A 16,792-nucleotide genomic window follows, 5' to 3' on the forward strand; every position below is an offset into this window, starting at 1 on the left:
AGCCGCTGTCAAAAACGGGAAGCTGTCAAACGCGAACTGTCAAACGTACTGTTTGTTGTTGTTTTGCTGCCGCCCAGCTGGATGACATTTCTCGCGGGGTCACCTTGAGTTTAATTTTTCTGTAGCACACAGAACAAAACTGATCAACAGCGGTCGGTTAAAGTTGTGGAAAAAGGTGAGTGAAAGATAGCGCAAACTAACAGATAAAATACGTATTCTTTGCGATGCTAACCTACACTGCATTGCGGAACTCAAGGAAATGTGTATAGCGAAGCCTTATGAGAATGTTTACTGCTGGGCCGCAGGACACCGAAGGACAAACGTGCTAGGTGGAAAATTGTAAAACTACCTGTAATGAAAGCATGATTTGACCTACTGAAGCATTGGTTCGATTTTCCAGCCATGTGATCAATAGTTGCTTGAGCAGTAATGATTGCAAGTCGTCAATTTTGTCTGATTGCTGCAACGCACTCAGTGGACCCAGCGTACAAACTAATGAACGGCGAACGGATGGCAAGAATGCGATTGTTGTGTGATGAAAGAGAGTGTGCACGTGAATTATATTTAGCCAAATATACACACCACTGGCTGTGGTAGCAGATGGTGACGGTACCACCGCCAAGCATGCCATCGGAATCTGTTTGTAATCAACGGTTCCGCGCCCCTTGGAGGTCGAGTTCAAAGATGCGAAGAAGAAGCTGATGGCACACTGCACTTCATGTTCGTGTCGATCAGCTGCTGAGTCGACGGTTGTGTTTGTTGTTTATTTCACCCGGTGGGAGACGATTCCCGATGGCGCCCTCGCGATAATAACCGCCGGGCGAGATTGTGGATTATCAGCAAAATTGCTGGTGCGTTTAGCGAGCGCGCGCGCGAGCGTCTGGCTTGAGGTGACGATCGTGCGCTGCTCGGGTCAGTAGTGTTGCATCGCTCGATCATTGCATAGTATGTCCCTGCCGAGAAGACTGTCCAGTGCTTTCACACCGCTGGTGATTAGAACGAGACTTTGCTACGGGTGACCGCTTTTTTGGTTAAAACTCATCGTTAGCCCATGCGCGGGCGTTCTTTCTGTTTCAGAGTGCCATCGAAGAAGTCATCGAGTCAAGCGCCATGGCTGATGGGGTCATTTCAATAAAGCTAGCCATACATGACAGCAACCAAGGGGATGGAGCTCTCTATCGGCTGAAGAAAAACTCGCTGGTGCATGTGCATCCGGGTGCATCGCTTCTGGGACGCCGGGTTGCGCTTTACTGCAACTACCCAGCGGATGGTAAGAGTTCACCTTTCCCGTATGTCACTTGCCGGGTGGCCTGCTATATTACTCTATGCTGTGTCTTTACAGATAAGGAGTTTTGCCGAAAGACCTACAGACGACTGGAATGGTGTTCGGCAGCGGGGTCACCGTTGGAAACGAGCGCGAGCGGATCCGATTACACCTCCATCAAGGACGTGGATTATTATTGCAATGTTCACTTTACCAAATCGGGAGCGTATCACTTTTATGCCTTGTACGAAGAGTGTCCCGAGGCGGGGGCACAGGCTGGCCTGTACGTACAAATTGAGCCGCAGCTGTCGGTTGGATCGGGAGAGGCCGCCACAACGCTGCCCCTCGATGCCATCCGCTGTCAGACGGTGATTTCGAAGCTGCTCGGACCGTTGGACACGTGGGAAGCAAAGTTGCGCGTGGGCAAGGAGTCGGGCTACAACATGATTCACTTTACGCCCGTGCAAGAGCTGGGCGGATCGCGCTCCGCCTACTCGCTGCGCAACCAGCTCAAGGTGAATCCGGACTTCCAGAGCAAGGGCGGCAAGGAGGTGAGCTATGACGATTTGGCCGTTTTAATGCGCAAAATGCGCGAAGAGTGGAACGTTGCATCGATCTGTGACATTGTGCTGAACCACACGGCCAACGAGTCGATCTGGATTCGGGAGTATCCGGAGTGCAGCTACAATTGCTTCACCTGTCCGCATCTGCGGCCGGCCTTCCTGCTCGACGCAATGCTGGCCCGTGTCGGAGAGGACGTGAAGGACGGTATGCTGGCACACGTTGGCGTGCCGGAGGTGGTCGAAACGGAGGATCATCTGCAGGCCATTCGTTGGCAGATCCATTCGAACTACTTGCCGCAGGTGAAGCTGTACGAGCTGTACCAGTGCGATGTGGACAAGTACGTGTCGCGCTTCAACGACGAGTGCAGCAAACGCAGCCCCAGCCGTGCGCAGGATATTCCCGAGGGCGATATAAAGCTGCGGATGGACCCGGAACATCGCCGACTGGGTGCAGAGATCGACTTCGAACGTGCCATGAGCATCTACAACGTGTTCCGGCAGGACTGTTTCGATGAGGACAGTCGTAAGCGCAAGTGCACTGAGGTGTTCCGCGCTCGGTTGCAGTTCCTGAACGAAGAAGTGCGCCGGGAAATACAGGAACATCTGGACTACGCCATCGACAACTGTCTGGCCGGCACGCGCTATGAACGTGTGCAGGGCGATGGACCCCAGGTGAAGGGCATATCGGTGAAGTACCCGCTGTTCATGAAGTACTTTACGCACTACGGAACGCAGGGCAAATCGCTCAAGGACATCGAGAGCATGATGTACGGCGGCGCTGGGAAGCTGTTCATGGCCCACAACGGATGGGTGATGAATGGGGATCCGCTGAAGGATTTTGCCCGTGCGCAACCGGGTACGGGCAATGTGTACCTGCGCCGCGAGCTGATTGCCTGGGGCGACAGCGTGAAGCTGCGGTACGGCGATAAGCCGGAGGACAGTCCATACCTGTGGAAGCACATGCAGGAGTACGTCGATACGACGGCCCGTATCTTTGACGGCGTACGGCTGGACAACTGCCACTCGACGCCGCTGCATGTCGCCGAGTACTTGCTGGATTCGGCGCGCAAAGTCAACCCGGAGCTGTACGTAGCCGCCGAGCTGTTCACCAACTCCGACCACACGGACAACATATTTGTCAATCGGCTCGGCATTACGTCACTGATTCGAGGTAATTAATCGCCGACGAGGTGATCGTGGGTGAATGGATTGATTTGATCGATTTGATAGATTAGTCTAGAATGCCCAGTTATGCCGCGTTATCTCGGACGGGTGATTAAGCAAGCAAGCGTTAACGAGCTACTGCTTGCATTGCCAATCGCTGCAATGGGATGTTTATGTGTTTCGCATTAATGTTATTTTTGCCCCGCTCTTTTCCGTACTTTCAGAGGCCCTCTCGGCCTGGGACTCGCACGAGCAAGGTCGGCTGGTTTATCGTTACGGCGGGGCACCGGTTGGCGCATTCTTCCCCTGCCCGAAGCGTATCCTGGCGCCGGGCATTGCGCACGCCCTGTTCATGGACCTTACGCACGACAATCCATCGCCGGTTGAGAAACGGTCGATCTTCGACCTGATCCCGTCGGCCGGCCTCGTGTCGATGGCATGCTGTGCGACGGGTAGCAATCGTGGCTACGATGAGTTCGTTCCGCATCACGTAAGCTTCGAGTGGACGTTCGGTGATTGTGTTTGTTTTATTATAGCCCCGCGAGTTAATCCTATTCCTTTCCCTCTCCCTCTCTCTCGGAACAGGTTCATGTGGTGGACGAGGAGCGACAGTATCAAGAATGGGGCAAGCATGTGGACAAGAACACTGGACTGATTGCGGTAAAGGAAGCGTTTAACGTACTGCACGGTGGACTAGCGTCGCGTGGCTTCGACCAACTGTTTGTCGACCAGATGCACCCGGACATTGTGGCCGTAACGCGTCACTCGCTTTCGAATCACGAGACGGTGATCCTTGTCGCGCACACTGCCTTCAGCTATCCGAACCCGTGGGCCGGTCCGACCGGCGTGCGTCCGCTCGAGTTTGAGGGCGAGTTCAAGGAGATCATTCTGGAGGTGCAGATCTACAAGAAAACGGGCCAAACGTTCGATAGGCCCACGGATTTCGCCAAAAATGTAGACTACATCAATGGCGTCAACGAGTATGTGGTGGACTTGAAGCGCAATCTGAAGCTGGAAGAGTCGGACATTTTCGCCAAGGAAGCGGTCGTGAAAGGGAACGTTACGCAGCTTCACTTCTCGAATTTGAAGCCCGGCTCCGTGGTGGCGGTGCGAGTCGCGCTGAAGGAGAGTGTGCGGGTACATTTCGACACGCTGCAGTCGTTGGTGCGCGAGTTCCACCAGGATAGGGGCTCACGGTACGCCGAGCTGCAGCACATCCTGTCCAAGCTGGACTTGGTGGACTTTAACAAGTTGCTGTACTGCTGTGCTGAAGAGGAGCGTGATAATGGCGGTGGTCCGTACAACGTCGAAGGATACGGCGATCTGGTGTACTGTGGCTTGCAGGGTGTTATGTCGATTCTGTCCGATATTGGACCTAACAACGACCTGGGCCATCCGTTGGCAAACAATCTACGCAACGGAAATTGGTTAATCGGTGAGCGCATTACGCATAGCATTAGTTCGTTTATTATTCTACTAACCAACTTTTCTTCCAATAGACTACTGCTCCCAGCGTTTGATGAAGTACGAGAAGCTGGTACCGATGGCCAAGTGGCTGGAGAACAATCTAAAGTCACTGAAGGAAATTCCTCGCTACATGATACCGTCCTACTTCGACGTTATCATCACGAACGTGCACCGTTTGGCGATGGCGGCCGCGTGCAACTTGATGTCGGACTTTGTGCGCCACGGATCCAACTTTGCGCGCCGACTTGCGCTGGGTTCGGTGCAATGTGTGGCTGACTGTCCGTCGGCAAGCCTTCCAAAGCTAAGCCCGAACGTGAGCGATCCGAAACCACCGAGCCACTGTGCTACGATGGCTGCCGGGTTGCCTCACTTCGCGACGGGCTATATGCGTTGCTGGGGCCGGGACACTTTCATTGCAATCCGTGGCCTGACGCTGCTTACCGGACGTTTCGATGAGACGCGTTACATGATACTCGGGTTCGGTGGATGCTTGCGGCATGGATTGATCCCGAACCTGCTGGACGGAGGTCAGAACGCACGGTTCAACTGTCGCGATGCCGTCTGGTGGTGGCTGTACACGATCAAGCAGTACGTCGAGGAGGCGCCCAATGGCAAGAGCATCCTGAAGGACAAGGTGTCCCGTCTCTACCCAACGGATGACTCCGAAGCGAAGGCACCAGGGGAATGCGTAAGTAGCACCACTTTGCGCTGGTGCCATTTCCGTGAGATAATGTGGGCTTTTGTTTTGCCGTAGGATCAAATGCTGTACGAAGTGATTCAGGAAGCGTTGACAGTCCACTTCCAAGGGTTGTCCTATCGCGAACGCAACGCCGGTACTCGCATCGATGCCCACATGAAGGAAAAGGGCTTCAACAACCGCATTGGAATCAACCCGGACACGGGCTTCGTGTTCGGTGGCAACAATGCCAACTGTGGCACGTGGATGGACAAGATGGGCTCCTCAGACAAGGCCGGCAATCGGGGCATTCCGTCGACCCCGCGTGACGGTTCGGCGGTCGAGCTGGTCGGACTGCAGATGGCCAGCCTGCGGTTCATGCAGGCGATGGCCGAGCAGAAGGTCATCCCGGTGTCGTCGGTCGAGCGCACCTCGTACAATGGAACCAAAACAGTGTGGACGTACAAGGAGTGGGCCAACAAGATTGCGGCCAACTTCGAGAAGGAGTTCTACGTGGACGAGTCCTGCGAAAGCAACTACGCCAACAAGCGTGGCATCTACAAGGATACGGTCGGGTCGGAGATCGCGTGGACCGATTACCAGTTGCGTTGCAACTTCCCGATCGCTCTGCTGGCAGCACCGGAGCTGGCCGACCCGAAGCATGCCTGGCGTGCGCTGGAGAACGCCAAGAAGTATCTGCTCGGCCCGCTCGGCATGAAAACGCTCGACTACGAGGACTGGGGCTACCGTGGCAACTACGACAACTCGATCGACAGCGACGACAAGACGGTCGCGCACGGTGCGAACTATCACAACGGGCCGGAGTGGGTGTGGCCGATCGGGTTCTACCTGCGGGCGCGTCTAATCTTCGCCAAGGCCAACGGCGTACTGAAGGAGACGGTTGCCGAAACGTGGAAGATTTTGCAAACGCATCTGAACGAGCTGCAGCGCTGCCACTGGCGCGGGCTGGCCGAGCTGACGAACGAGAACGGTGCGTACTGCAAGGACTCGTGCCGGACGCAGGCCTGGAGCATGGGTTGCGTGCTGGAAGTGCTGTACGATTTGGAAAAGTACGAAAAGGAGCTTTAAATGTACGCCGGCAAACGGCCCGCCCTACTGCCGCCCCCACTGGTGTGGAGTGTTTTAGTGTTTAGCGTTATTATGCCACTCAATGCCATACCTTCTGTTGAGTTTGTTTTGTTTTGTGTTTTACTCTATACGTTGTTGATTGATCGATTGTGTTTATGAGATAAGATGCTAGTAGAGGAAGCGGATGTACAATGCGTTTGCGCACACATGCTGTTGATAAATAAAGCAACAATACTCAAACGAATGCTTGTACTGATGAATTGCAACTGTTAGGCGCGTTTAAAGTAGCGGCCACACTCCATCGTAACTCCATCGAGTCAAGCTCAATCGCAAAAAGATTCGCACGGCGTTACAAAACCCAAAAGCCCGACCAAAACGACCACACAATGCACCATCGAATCACGGCCGATTGAAAAACGGACTAAAACGAGTGCGAAAGTAACGGAAGTAAAACCAAGCCACGTACTGCGTTTTTTGGGGACGGTCAAAAACACTGCAGTCCGTGTAGTCGATGTGACAATGTTAATTAAAACGAAATGCGTCATGCCAACCTACCAACAACACTACTGGTGTTTGGCGCTGTTGTCCCGCGGTTTAATAGTGATCGCATCCAATGTCCCCAGTTTTTTGTTGTTTTGTTTTGCGACTGCCGGCAGGGCGAAGACTCGCACGAAAAGAGTGACGATAAATTATCACTTTCCAATTACTATTAACAAGCGCTTCGGGCAAGGGTGGGGGTGGGGGGAGGTGGGTGGTGATGGTGGTTAACATATCGCTGCTTCGATTTATTGAGTGCGGCATTTGCAATCACTCGAATCACGTGCTCCTAGAAAGAAAGGGTAGCTTTACCCCCGGAGGTCATACGGGCTCGTGCATATTTATGCAGATGTATGGCGGTCGAAATAAAGCTTTATTAAAATGAGTGTAATGAACAGAGAGGGAGAGGACGCTAGCGCCGCAGAACGGAGGGGAAAGTTTCTGTGGGCTTTTGGGGGGCAGAACCGTCGGCATTACACCCGATTGAGTGCGGTGCTGCCATGCGGAGAAGGATTTATGTTGCTTAACTTCGGTATTACTTTCGAAGGGAGCAATGGTGCAGTAAGCAAATGGGGTTCATATTTGTGGTACATAAAAACAGGGGCGATGAGTTTCCAGAAAAAGTTCGTCAATTAATAGAAAGTGAACTCCATTGATAGGTGTTAAAAATAAACTTCGCCAAGGAGAGAAGTTTCTTCTATGGCATCATTCCCAATTTGCTCTTCATTCTTCCCAATGGAGAACAATAGACAAGTATGAAAAAGTCACACAAAACATGGAAATTTCTATGAAATATTAACAAAATAGTGTAGCCAACGCCATGCTTTCCAAAGCTTCTGTTTAACTAAATGCTGCTCTCCTGTTCAGTAACAGTTTAAAAACTATTTCAAACAAATGTAGATCATTTGGTAAACAGCCAAATCCCACCCTTATGAAAAAAACCCCAACAACAGCAAACTGAAAATAGTTGCTAAAAGTTGTTTGGCAAACTGTTCTTTGCTGCCTTTGCCGACTGTAATGGGAACTGTTCGCTAATTAAGACAGATCGTAGCGGAATGGACTACGAACTCGATGGGCCGGGTGCGGTGGAGGGGAGAGAGAGAGAGGATAAATTCGAAATTTTGCTGATGCAGTTGCAGAATGTGTTTGGATTTGCCCACCTCCCCTTCCCCCCATTCACTCCCATTAGTTGCCCATTCGTCTCAGTCCCACTCCCGACGACTGACTGATGAGATGATTGCTCTGCGGGGTGATTTGCGCCTTTCAGCAAAAGTTTGTCTTCAACAGCAGTGCCCGCCCGATTTCAGCAGATCATCAGCAAACCATCAGAAGGGATAGCAGGTGAGATAGGGTCAAAAACCGGCGTAACGAGCGGCTTGGTTCAAATGGACGATTAAAGTAGAAAATAGCGAGGCAAATGCACTTTGCTTGCAGAAGCATCGGTGCATGCATGGATGGAGTTGGGGGAGCTTTGCTCGAGTGTAATAGCTGTATGGAGTCGAGAATGGGCCGCTAAACAAAAGACGGATGAAGTGAGGGAAAGTAGGAATAGCAGGTGAACGGTCTGTCAACTGCAGGTGAACGGTTTTTACACCGAAGAAACCAATCCGCCGGAACTAAAACCTACGCTGTACGAAGCAATAAACACTGACACGTACGTGCGGAACACGCCGACAAACAAAGCGGCAAAGCCCGGCTCCTTTTCGCCCGGAACTGCTGTCCGTTCGTGTAACGGAGGCCAATTGCATTCAGAGAAAACCCGAAGCAATCACAATGTACAATCAGCCTACCGAGGGTACGGATAGTGAATAGGATGTGAAGGAACTAAAGTCGGAACCAGTGAACCGTACCGTGCCGTGCCGTATGACCCTCAGCTCAGCTCATGGTCGCTATGGTCATTCGGAAGGTGAGGATTTAAATGAAAATTGATATGGAAATCGTTTGCACGTGCCATATTCTCATGCCAGCTTTCCTCCCCCCCCCCCCCCTCCTCCCAATGGCCAGCCAGTGGGCAGTGGGCCAATCGGACAATCGAAAGAAAATGAAACCCATTGGCTGGGTTGGGAAATGTGTTGTGAAAAGGGCGCTGCACCAATACTATATCCGTCGCTGGATTAGGTCGTCATGTTTGTCGGTGTGGGTGAGAGATTAGAGCGCTGACCAATCATCGGGTATGGGAATTGATGCTTTTCCGGTCCCATAAAAAGACGGAGGCGGATGGGAGTGAAGAGAGGCATATTTCACCCGGGGAAATAATCCGATATCTATTGACCTTACTCTGACCGACGTGTTGTAGTAGAGTAGCATCAGCACGGTTCCGTCCTCGGCACGTAAGCACATCCAAATAAGCACGTATAAGCATTGACACTTCTTCAATTCCTAGGGTTCTGCGCCCCTTGAGCCGTCCCGCAATCCATGGTGGAACATCATTTTGTAGCCGAGCGAAAGCCCCAACGCCCGAGTCGTGCTAAGAAGCCAATTAGATGTTGAAGAGCCATGTGAGGAGGAATGAGGACAGCCAAGAGACGAAGGATGACGACTCTTTTGCAATATTTCCAAATCAAAACGCAAAGAAATGTTGCCATTATTGAAGCAAAGTGTCCCATTCCCAGTTCCCAGTGGTTGGACCTAAGATGGGATTTAGGTGCGTCCGGAGGACAGGAAGAACCCTGGGAGCGGGGTTTTGCATTCAACGAAGGGGCAAATGGAAGAAAAGCGATGAAAATGGAAATTTATTCAATCATCTCCACATTGATATTCATGCGTAATGAACCTCTTGACGGTGTGGACGGACGGACGACGGAGTGATGATGTTGCGTCCCGGAGCGCGATTTCGCATGAAGTTGGCGTGCTTAAGCACGGAAAGCTTCGGGAAAGGGGTTCGGCGTCAGGATGTCTCAGGCATCATACACAATCCCGGGCGGGCATTCTTCACGCTGGGCGCTCTCCCCATCCCCCGAGGACATTGGACTGAACAAGTGCGATATGCGTTCACCTGCTCAAAAGGAGTTCTTTTTTGCAGAGATTTCCACGGTACGGTAAGAAAGCTTTCATTGAGAATGTCGTAGAATTGGAGCGCGCACAGCAAGTGTAGCGCATTCTCTGCGTGTGCCGATATTCGATTAAATTCCCGCTAAAACAGATCGATGACGTTTGCACGTTCTGCTTCTGCCCGCTGGCACCCCGAGGATGCTGCCGAAGCTTTCTTCAAAGTCGTGCTAGTCCTCTGCGCTGGATTTGTTTAATGGAATGAAAACCGTATCGATTTATTGGAGCGGCAGTAATTTTTCGTTGGAAAGTCGCGTACTCTGAAATTAAAACCATCACGATATGATGCTCGGTGCCGGTGCCGGGGTGTGGTGTGGCGTCTCCTACAAAGTTGTTGCATTTTTCATTCCCAGTTTGCTGGCGTGCGTGGGACACCGTTGTGGCCCTGTGTGCCGGTGTGGATCCTTCTTTGAAGGACAATACGCTTGCGGCTACATGGGAGAAAATGCACGGCCAAACATAAATGAAAGAATAATAAGCTCCACAAACATAAGCGTGCGTGCGTGCACACCAACCATATGTGTGTGAGGAACAATAAGGCGCAGTGTGGCGTATTTTATGAGGTAATTTCTGTTCAAAAGTTTCCTGGAAATCCTGGTGAATAAGTAAGACGGCCGGATTGAATATTCCCGTGAAGTGCTTTCATTCCAGTTTTCCCTCACTCTCACTTCCCTCCCAGGTACTTTCCCACTTTCTTTCTTAGCTGTTGTTACTCAAGAGTTACTCGAAACGCATCGCATCGTTTCAATTTCTCCTACGCATTAGTCGTTTATTTTCAATGTTTATGAACCATCACACGTGAACCGGGTTTGCCATTTAACGAATGATGATAATGGTTTGTGTTCTCTGTTTCCTCTTTCCTCCACTGTCCAGCTGTCCACTTCTGCACAAGTGTCCCTCTGCTACTGGCCACACTCTCCACAAGTGATGATTGTTGTAGTTTTTGTTAGATTTATTTGTGTTTTGGTTTGTTTGTTGTTTTGATTTATACAGAGAGATTATTTGATTTATGTTCTTGTTTCGTTTACTTCTTTCCATCGGCTTCCTCCTGCTCCATGGGATAAAATATGTGTCAAAAGAAAACCATTTCAGTTTGTAGTTTGCGTTTTGCTTCTCATTGTTTCTGTTCTGTTTTTTACCCTTTTCTTTGTAACTCTGTATGTCTGTTGTTTGGTTTTTATCGTTATCGTTTGTTTTCGTGTCTGTTTGTTCACTCTCGTGTGCTAGAGCCACCGTTAGCAAGTTTGCTTGTTTGCTCTTTCTTACTTACTGCTGCTTTACTTATCCGACTTCCTGTATTGCCTACAATTGGGATCTAGATTAGCCTTACATGTTCTGTCTCCTTCGATCGATTGTGCTTCCAGTGCCTCTAGGTAGCACTGATCAGAGCACTCGATCTGCTGTGTTTGCTAAAATGAAGTGGAAAGGGTTGAGAAAATTCGGCTTTTTTGTTCGATTACTGTTTAATTACACATTTCTCGCCTGCTTCCTCTTCTTTGCCCCCCATTCTTACCAACGTTTGATTTAATTCGTCCATGTTACTCCATGTTTCTATACCTATTATTTTCACAAACTCGTTTTTCGTCACTTTTTTTGTTGGGGGGTGTTCATTCGTATTGTTTGCTCTCTTTCTTACTAAAATGTTTACGCATTTGTGTGTTTATCGATCTGGGTTGCAGTTTCACTCGTGTATCTGTGTCTTATCTGTGCCTATCTTACAACGGTTGTACGGCTTGTCCCGTGTCCCATTCGGTTTAAGTCTTAAATTCGGCGCGGCCCCGTAACGAAATGCTGGCCTGCTTTTTCTTCTTATTCTTCTTTGCAGGCCGCATCTTACCGCATTCCTGGGCGTGGGAAAATGGGGAAATATTGACTAACTTATCTAGGTTATCTTACTCGCTAGGATTCTTCGAATCCAGTACATCATAGTGTCCAGATAGTGTAGTTTACTGTCATTCCGCCCATTTTGACTGTTCCATTTCCTACTAATCGCGAGCCCCCCTCTTTCCTCTCCGTTACCTTTATCCACTTCCTCACTGCAGGGGGCATGCCATTAAATTTAAATATTATTTTTATTATTATGAAGTAGAAACTTAACATTTATACATTTACAGTTCACCTCCGCGACTCACTCACTCACACACTGACTGGGAGAATGATGATTCGTTCGCGTGATTCCATCCTTATGTACCGGTTGCATCTTCCCGTTGCATTCAGAAGTTTTTCCTACCTTTTTTGCCAGTGTTTCTCACTCGAAACGTGCTGCTGCTTGCACTGCTGAATTGTGGGCGCACGTTGATTGCATACGCTGCTCGACGTGACGTGACGTGAGTGCGTTCCAATCAGTGTCTCGGAGATCTCAGCTGGCCCGTCGTTGCCAAGTCCACCGGGCATTCATAGAACGTCGCCGTCGCCGCCATCGCTCGGTGTTGCTGTTGTTTCGCCGCGCCGGGAAGAAGATCATCTTGACTGGGTGCGCACCGAGCAGGGGGATGCTGCGGGATGCTGCCGTTGCTGCAGTGCCGTTCTTCGCAGCCGAGTGCCAATCGTGGCCAGTGTCAGTAGTACGAAGCGGGTGGACTTTGTGCGCCCTGCACCGAGCGTGGATGGTAGCCGACGGAGGTGGAGAAGGAAGTGGGCGATCGTTGTGGTGAGCAGGAAACGCATCGTCTCGAGCAGGTTTGATATGAAGAAGATTAATTTACTAACATTACAACTATTCAATGATACAAAGAGAAGGATAAGTGTCTGGTGCGTTGGACACGGTACGCCACTGCTGGTCTGCATTGCAGCCGGATGTTCACCTGGGAAAGGGGGGAGAGAGAGAGGTAGATATGCAGACCAATTGAACGATAATCTCCAATCGCATTCGCAGATGAAATTGGTTCGCTAGCGAGGTTGGCCTCAACGTCTTACCGTTCAGCACGTGAACCTGTACACTGGCGGATATTGCACCGGTCGGTACGCAGGTGTAGTTGCCCGAGTCGCGCAGTGTGGCTCTGGTTAGCATTAGCCGACTGCTGGTGCCACCTTCCGTTTTCTCCGTCTCGAGGCTGATGCCACCGCGGGCCGAATCAAAGTCAACGATCGACGATCCATGGTACCTGAAACGGAAAGAAGCGCACAAGAAACGAATGAACGGACGGAACGCTTTAGCAGAGTCGGTGGATCGCTCACGTCAACGAAGGACGAAGGACTACACGTACCATGAGATGGACGACGCATGGACATTCACAACACACGACAGGGAGATGGTGCTGCCCTTCTTCACGTGCACCTCCTGGGAGCCGATTATCTTAGCACGGGCGGCTGTTGAGAGAAAATCTATAAGTGACGCAGTGAAGTTATCGTGGGAAAAGAATGGATTCGTGTTACTAAAGGTGTTTTTGCTGCACCAACGCTGGTAGACAGGGATACTACGTAGAGGGAAGAGAGGCGGCTTAGGTGTGCTGGGGAAATGGGTAGGAAATGGGTAAAGAATCAATCCACAACAAACTAAAGCGAAGGAAAGCGTAGTGAAGTTTGCACTCCCGTCACTCAATCACCAATCTCGCGTCCGGTTGAGATCGTTAATGACTTCTGCGACGGAAGACAGCTGTAGAAATGCATTGGAACGGAATTGCAATTGCGATAATTGCGTTACATTGCTGCGCATTTCGCATCTGTCTTGTGTGTCTCCACCATTTTGATGGGACATGAGAGCGCAAAATGTGGCTCCAAATTTAAAGCTTTGTAAATCGCACAATTTCCATCGGTTGCAGAAGAAAAAAAGAAGGAAAAAAACACACACATGATGTCCGGATAGGCATAGGATCGATCGATTGGTTGCAGCACATCTGGCCATCCATTTGGAATGGTTTGAGAAGTTGGTTTTTTGACAGCCCATGCGGAAATGCGAAACGTTTTAATTCGTCCCACTTTAGCAGCAGCAGCTGGGCTCTGGGTTTCAGACCCAGTTTTTTTCCTTCCTCCCATTGCATCGTCGGCGTGGCTTGATGACACGGGCTCAGTTGCTGACAGGATCGATGGGCCGGACTTCTTTGTAGTCGATGTCGCCGGCACAAAAGCACCAGACCGGTCTGGTGCCGTCAGTACGCGTACGCGTTGAGCTTGCAGCTGCATTAGCAACTGCCTTTGCCTTGGCTGCGATTGGCTTAGTTAGTAGCTTCCCATTGGCGGTGTGCGTTTTTTTTTGTTGCCATTTTGCCCATTTGCCCGGTACGGGTTGAAAGCGGGATAATCCTACACCAAGTGGACGGATCTGCCGCGGATCCGAGTCCGAGCTCGAGTTCGAAACAGGCATTTTGGCTGTCTCGCCGTTTCGCTTTCCGTTTCGATGGAAAAGTGGTACAAAAATTAGAATAGTTTGTGCTGGACACATCGTGCAGCAGTAATTTGGACACGTTTCGGTGTCCGGTGTCGATTTTACGGACCGACAAAATCGAACAGCACAACTTTGCCCACTGCTCCGGTACGGTTTTGCGACGGGCCTTTTGTCGTGTTGTCGGGTGTCGAGGCAAACTATTGTGCTCCGATGCTTGTACATCGACACAATAACGCCATGATGAACGCGAAATAGGGGAGGGGGGTACTGGCAGTGCGGGTGGAGTAGGTAAAGCGGATTCGAACGAATAGTTTCCGGAACTTATATTGCGAGTGCAAATTGTACGTAGTTCGCTTTCTATTGATAACCGTGCACGTATGACAGATATGTTACGGTGGTTTTCTAATTGGATCTATTCCACGAGTCGGAAATATGCTGCAACCAACCGGTTGTTGTAACGACCAGCGATGCAGCGATCGAAAGTCAAACAAAGTTTCAGCTGTGGCTTAAATGTGATGCAAATTTGTCAAGAATTTTTAATCAACTCTCGACCGTTGTTGCCGGTCATCTGCTGGTATGGTACTGGTGCCGGTGCAACAGCAAGACGAACCGATGTGTTTTCAACCGCAAAAGTGTATTTGAGCGTGAATTTCAAACGTACAAAGTCATGCAGACGCTCCTGTTCGGGGATAATTCTAAGAGACCGTGATGTGAGCAATTATTTCACCGATCGCTGAACATCGGTGAAAATCCCTCAGGCATTTGTGAAGTTAGTTTTGTAGCTTTGAAATTCATATTAATTAATTATACATGTGTACCAAACTACAGCCATAATATTTACATTGAAAGAAATAGAAGGGGTTTAGAGTTTGTTGTGAGCATCTAATTTCCAACTACATTGCCCTAAACCTGAAATGCTAAACGCTTCAACCAATCTATGAGCACGAGATACTACAACACGAAACCTATTAACGGTATGAACGGCTCAAATTAAAATGATCTCGAGCTTTCAGCCATATGCACCGTATTCACCCCTTGGCGATTAATCATAATTTGTTAAGCGCCACTAGATTATGAACCCACCAGTGTGCAATTGTCTCGCTATTGTGGCTGTGAAGGGGTGCTATTTAGCTCACCGAATGCTGCTGTATAGTCGTGTGCTTCGCTACACTCAAATACCTGCCACAATGGAGAGGGTGCTACAAGTTCGCCGTCGCGCGGGAAAAACAAACGCAGAACATTTCCTCCACGCTTTGCTCGCTGTGGATGGATGGAAGGAGCGGGAACGAGCGAAGCGAACTGATACTATCGTTACGCGGCATCGACCACACACATTCACATCGACCTGCCCTTCCCACCACCCACCTCCCCTTCCCACCCGAATGATGGCGATAAAAGACGGATAATGACAGGATAAAACAGTGGTTAGCGCCAAGGCGAAATAAATAAGAGCAATCTTGTCTGAGGCTGTGTTTGCCGGGGCGCCACACTCGCTGGCATCGTCCGTATCATCATTGTGCGCCAGAAGGATTTCTGCTGTAATAATGGGAGGCATTAAAAGTTGCCGCACCATTCCATTGCCATCAGTTTTAGGAAGGGCGGGTCGGGCTCGGGATGATGGGGTGGATTGAAATACTTTCGATTTGTTCCCTTTGCTTCCCGGAGATGCAACAAGGTACAGCGCACAGCATTGCGCCCGAGGTGATGGGGTATTGTGTGCCATTAGCGTGTGGTGGCGTAAATTCGTGTGTGTGTGTGTGTGTGTGTGTGTGTGTGAGTATAGTAAGCAGGAAAGTATAACGGGATAAAGATCTGGTCGCTTGTACCAATGCGCGATCAATGATCTTGGGTACGGTCGTTCGGAGGGTGGAAATAAAATGGAGCAAACATAATAACGTTAGCGACGGAGTACGAGTCTCGTGGGGAAGCGTTGAGGAGAGAGGGGAGCCGAACCTGAACATTAAACATCCTTTCCCTAGGCTGGTGAATGAGGAGAAGAAGGTGCAGAAGCCGGTGAAGAGGAGGAGGAGGAGAAAATCGTACGAGTAAGCGAATATGCGAACGTGCTCCATGCGAACCAGTTCCATGTTCGGTTTGCCAGATTATGAGCTTTTATTCGAGCGCACCGGAATGGCTGGCTGGCTGGCTGGTGCTGTGGCTGGTTGGAGGTTGCACTTTTTATATCTTTTAATATATGATTTACGATTGTCGTTTGGTAGAGATAGCGCAAACAATAAATGGGTTTAAAAGCGGCTGCGGGTAGGCGGCTGAGCGGGTGTGTGTGTGTTCAGAGTGGAACAATTGCATCGTAGCCACGTTTTTGTTTCGCGAACCGCAGTGAATCGAGGGTCGGGTTGTTCTTTGAAAATGGATTGGAAGCAAGAAAAAAAAGGAGAACGGCCATACAAACACACACACACACATTTGTGGAGCGTTTCTCAATGGTTGTTGTTTGTTGGTGGATTGAGAAAGTCGACTGTGAATGGTTTTAATGGAGTTATTCCAAGCTTCGGGGATGATGCAGGGGTGATACTGCGTGAGAGGGACCGGCAACCCAGCAAGGTTTAAGTTTTGCTTTCACAACATCGATTCGGTTTCATCGTTTGCGTACCGACAAACGATGGAAGGCAGAAGGAAAGGCAGGACTGTGCAAGCTTATG

General features: G+C 50.1%; 2 protein-coding genes across 7 annotated transcripts in view; one reads left to right on the forward strand and one right to left on the reverse strand.

The window, feature by feature from the left end:
• The first annotated feature begins 48 nt into the window (after positions 1 to 48).
• LOC120953075 (glycogen debranching enzyme) lies at positions 49 to 6,467 on the forward strand. Of its 2 annotated transcripts, none has more exons than XM_040372752.2 (7): positions 49 to 175; positions 1,078 to 1,270; positions 1,343 to 2,998; positions 3,216 to 3,481; positions 3,577 to 4,426; positions 4,491 to 5,146; positions 5,213 to 6,467. In XM_040372752.2, the coding sequence occupies exons 2-7, from the start codon at positions 1,111 to 1,113 to the stop codon at positions 6,221 to 6,223; spliced, it is 4,599 nt and encodes a 1,532-aa protein (XP_040228686.2). In that variant the 5' UTR covers positions 49 to 175; positions 1,078 to 1,110; the 3' UTR covers positions 6,224 to 6,467. The 2 variants fall into 2 exon arrangements, with proteins under 2 accessions (XP_040228686.2, XP_040228685.2); XM_040372751.2 differs by lacking the exon at positions 49 to 175 and adding an exon at positions 876 to 989.
• Positions 6,468 to 10,547: 4,080 nt separating this feature from the next.
• The window catches only part of LOC120951972 (uncharacterized), a 66,763-nt gene continuing 60,518 nt past the window's right edge, over positions 10,548 to 16,792 (reverse strand). For 3 of the 5 annotated variants that reach the window (XM_049605388.1, XM_040371005.2, XM_040371004.2), the window contains 3 exons: positions 13,015 to 13,132; positions 12,725 to 12,912; positions 10,548 to 12,612 (listed from right to left, as the gene is read on the reverse strand). In XM_049605388.1, coding sequence (XP_049461345.1) covers positions 12,269 to 12,612; positions 12,725 to 12,912; positions 13,015 to 13,132 — 650 coding nt within the window. In that variant the 3' untranslated portion in view covers positions 10,548 to 12,268. The remainder of the gene's footprint in view (positions 12,613 to 12,724; positions 12,913 to 13,014; positions 13,133 to 16,792) is intronic. The other 2 variants (XM_049605389.1, XM_049605387.1) reach the window with 1 other exon arrangement.

This window comes from Anopheles coluzzii, chromosome 2 (assembly GCF_943734685.1).
Source record: "Anopheles coluzzii chromosome 2, AcolN3, whole genome shotgun sequence".
Taxonomy (NCBI): Eukaryota; Metazoa; Arthropoda; class Insecta; order Diptera; family Culicidae; genus Anopheles; species Anopheles coluzzii.

What these genes read in the sequence shown, in the direction of transcription:
- LOC120953075 (XM_040372751.2), top strand. Translation starts at nt 948, where the DNA reads ATGTCCCTGCCGAGAAGACTGTCCAGTGCTTTCACACCGCTG. An exon ending in CATTACGTCACTGATTCGAG is followed by an intron (nt 2,999 to 3,215) that starts GTAATTAATCGC and finishes CCGTACTTTCAG; the next exon opens with AGGCCCTCTCGGCCTGGGAC. An exon ending in CAACGGAAATTGGTTAATCG is followed by an intron (nt 4,427 to 4,490) that starts GTGAGCGCATTA and finishes TTCTTCCAATAG; the next exon opens with ACTACTGCTCCCAGCGTTTG.